This window comes from Entamoeba dispar, genomic scaffold, assembly GCF_000209125.1.
Source record: "Entamoeba dispar SAW760 scf_1105229460619 genomic scaffold, whole genome shotgun sequence".
NCBI lineage: Eukaryota > Evosea > Mastigamoebida > Endamoebidae > Entamoeba > Entamoeba dispar.
The window spans coordinates 4796-7029 of record NW_001854283.1 but is presented as its reverse complement, the minus strand read 5'-3'; the positions used below and the strand labels follow the sequence as shown (position 1 = coordinate 7029).

The 2234-nt window shown below is 21.9% G+C and overlaps 2 protein-coding genes across 2 annotated transcripts, besides 4 other annotated features; one reads left to right on the top strand and one right to left on the bottom strand.

The window, feature by feature from the left end:
- The first annotated feature begins 203 nt into the window (after positions 1-203).
- Positions 204-370: a microsatellite.
- Position 371: 1 nt separating this feature from the next.
- On the top strand, positions 372-1184 carry EDI_227170 (uncharacterized protein; the record flags this gene model as incomplete). Its single annotated transcript, XM_001737420.1, has 1 exon — positions 372-1184. One exon carries the CDS (start codon positions 372-374, stop codon positions 1182-1184), a length of 813 nt encoding a protein of 270 aa, XP_001737472.1.
- Positions 447-500: a sequence feature (AT_rich).
- Positions 1076-1100: a sequence feature (AT_rich).
- Positions 1129-1381: a sequence feature (AT_rich).
- Positions 1382-1476: 95 nt separating this feature from the next.
- Positions 1477-2193, bottom strand: EDI_227160 (uncharacterized protein; the record flags this gene model as incomplete). Its single annotated transcript, XM_001737419.1, has 1 exon — positions 1477-2193. One exon carries the CDS (start codon positions 2191-2193, stop codon positions 1477-1479), a length of 717 nt encoding a protein of 238 aa, XP_001737471.1.
- Between the last annotated feature and the right edge of the window lie 41 nt (positions 2194-2234).

The following is a 2234-nucleotide window of genomic DNA, read 5'->3' as shown; positions in this document are numbered from 1 at the left end:
TAATGAATTTAAGAATACAAAAGGTTATGAAAAATACAAATTTATTTGATAAATTGAGTGAGTTACAAAAAAAAATATTTTTTTTGATAAAGTATAGAGCTAAAAACTCTTATTTATTTTGTTTATTTAAACAAAATCAATCTTAAAAACTTGTGTTTCACTACAGGATCAATATTTATAGAGAGTGATGTGTTTCATATTTTAATAAAACTAAGAAGGAATAAACAAACACAAGAGATAAGAAAATAATAAAAATAGTTAAAAAAGGAAAAGAATATAAAATGGATAAATTGAACATTTAATTTAAAGAAATAAAACTAAAATTAAATGTCAAAAAAAAGAAATAAAACTTATTAATTAACAATAAAAAGATGAAGCCATCATCAACAAGAAAAGAAGTATACCAACGATTAATCAAAATGACAAAAAAGAACATACCTAAAGAGTTAATAAAAAAAGAAATTTATAATAAAAATAATTATAATTCTTTTAAAATAATTGAAGAGAAAAATAATAAAACAACAAACATATTAAAAAAGGAAATCCAATTAATTAAAATTGATTCTAAAGATTCAACAGAAGAAATCAACCAAAGTTATACTGATGAAACAAGTATAACTGAAGAATGTCAGTGTGAATATTCTTTTGAAAAATATAAAGACATGTTATTAACAATTAAAGAATTAGTTAAAACAATACACCCAATAGCAAACACAAAATGGATTAATAGATGGAGTAACTTAATAATTCATAATTTAATTTTTTATGGAATAACTGTTAAAGAATGGAAAGAAAGTGAACAATTTAGAGTATTGAGTATTGAAAATTTACAAAGAAAAGTGGTTGATCAAATGATTTTAAAATATAGAAAACATGAAGTAATAATTAAAGCAATATTTGTAGACAAAGTAAGAAAAATAATAAGTTACATTAAAGAACGTAATAAAATAACAATTGAAGATATTTATCCGTATATATCAGTTCCATCTCATTGGGGATATTCTTTTGATATTGCTTTATTTACAGAAATAATTGAAAAAGGAAATGAAATGTATTTAGAATATATCGATAATCCAATTATTAAATATTATTTATTAAAACATTTTGGAGTAATAGATAGAGAAAAACAAATTAAAATTATTAAAACAAGATTAAATTATTTAACTTTATTATTTAATATATAATGTTTTTTTCCTTAGTTCTTCATATTTCTTTTTTATTTATTTTATTAAAATATTATCAATAAATATTTATTCATTTGTCTAGGAAAATATAAAGAAAATCTAAATGTAATAACAAATTCAACTTTCTTTTTTCTTTCATTAAAATAACATAATTTTTTTAATAATAACAAAAATTTATTTATTATTTTTTTTTTTTACTTTAACCTCTTTATCATCTATTCATTATTATTGAACTCAATAACAACTTTTCACTTCATTCTGATAACCAAAAAAATTAAACCAAATGAATAAATTAATTCGTTGGTTTAATATTTTCATATTCCAATAAAATATCTAATGCATCTTTCTCTCTCTTGTTTTTGCAAAGTAATTTAGATAATAACATAAATACTAACATTAACACACATAATATTGGCATAACAAATGGTGCATACTTGTAGATGTATTTCACGTATCTTAATTGTGTAATTGCTTCTCCCATAAATGAATGGAATGAACTTCCTGTAAGGAAATTAGAAAATGTTTCTGAACTAAATTGGTTTACTCCAAATGCAATAAGAACTAATAGAATTCCATTGAAACAAAAAGCATTCATATATGTATTAGATACTTCAAATGGATAAAATACAAATCCTAATGCAAATCTAAATCCTACATATACAACAGCTTTAAATGAACACAACAACAAATATCCTGCAAAAATTCCATAAATAATTGCTCCAAAGAATGCTATTGGACCTGTCATCCATTGCATAATCCAATCTACAAATGGGAAAATTTTTAAAATTGTCCAAAGGACTAATTGAACCATCCAAAGAAGTGTAAGAAGTGTTGCAATAACTCCTAATATAATAGCAACATATCCCCATAAAAATCCTTTTAAATTTCTTCTTTTATTTAATACTTTAAGTCCTCGATCAAGAATATATACTTCTTCTCTAAATTGTGAATATCTTTTTCGATACTTTCTTCCTGTTAATTGTTTAATTTCTTTTCCTTCATCAATCATTGCTAATGCACGTTCTCCAATAAGTTTATTATATTCTTTGA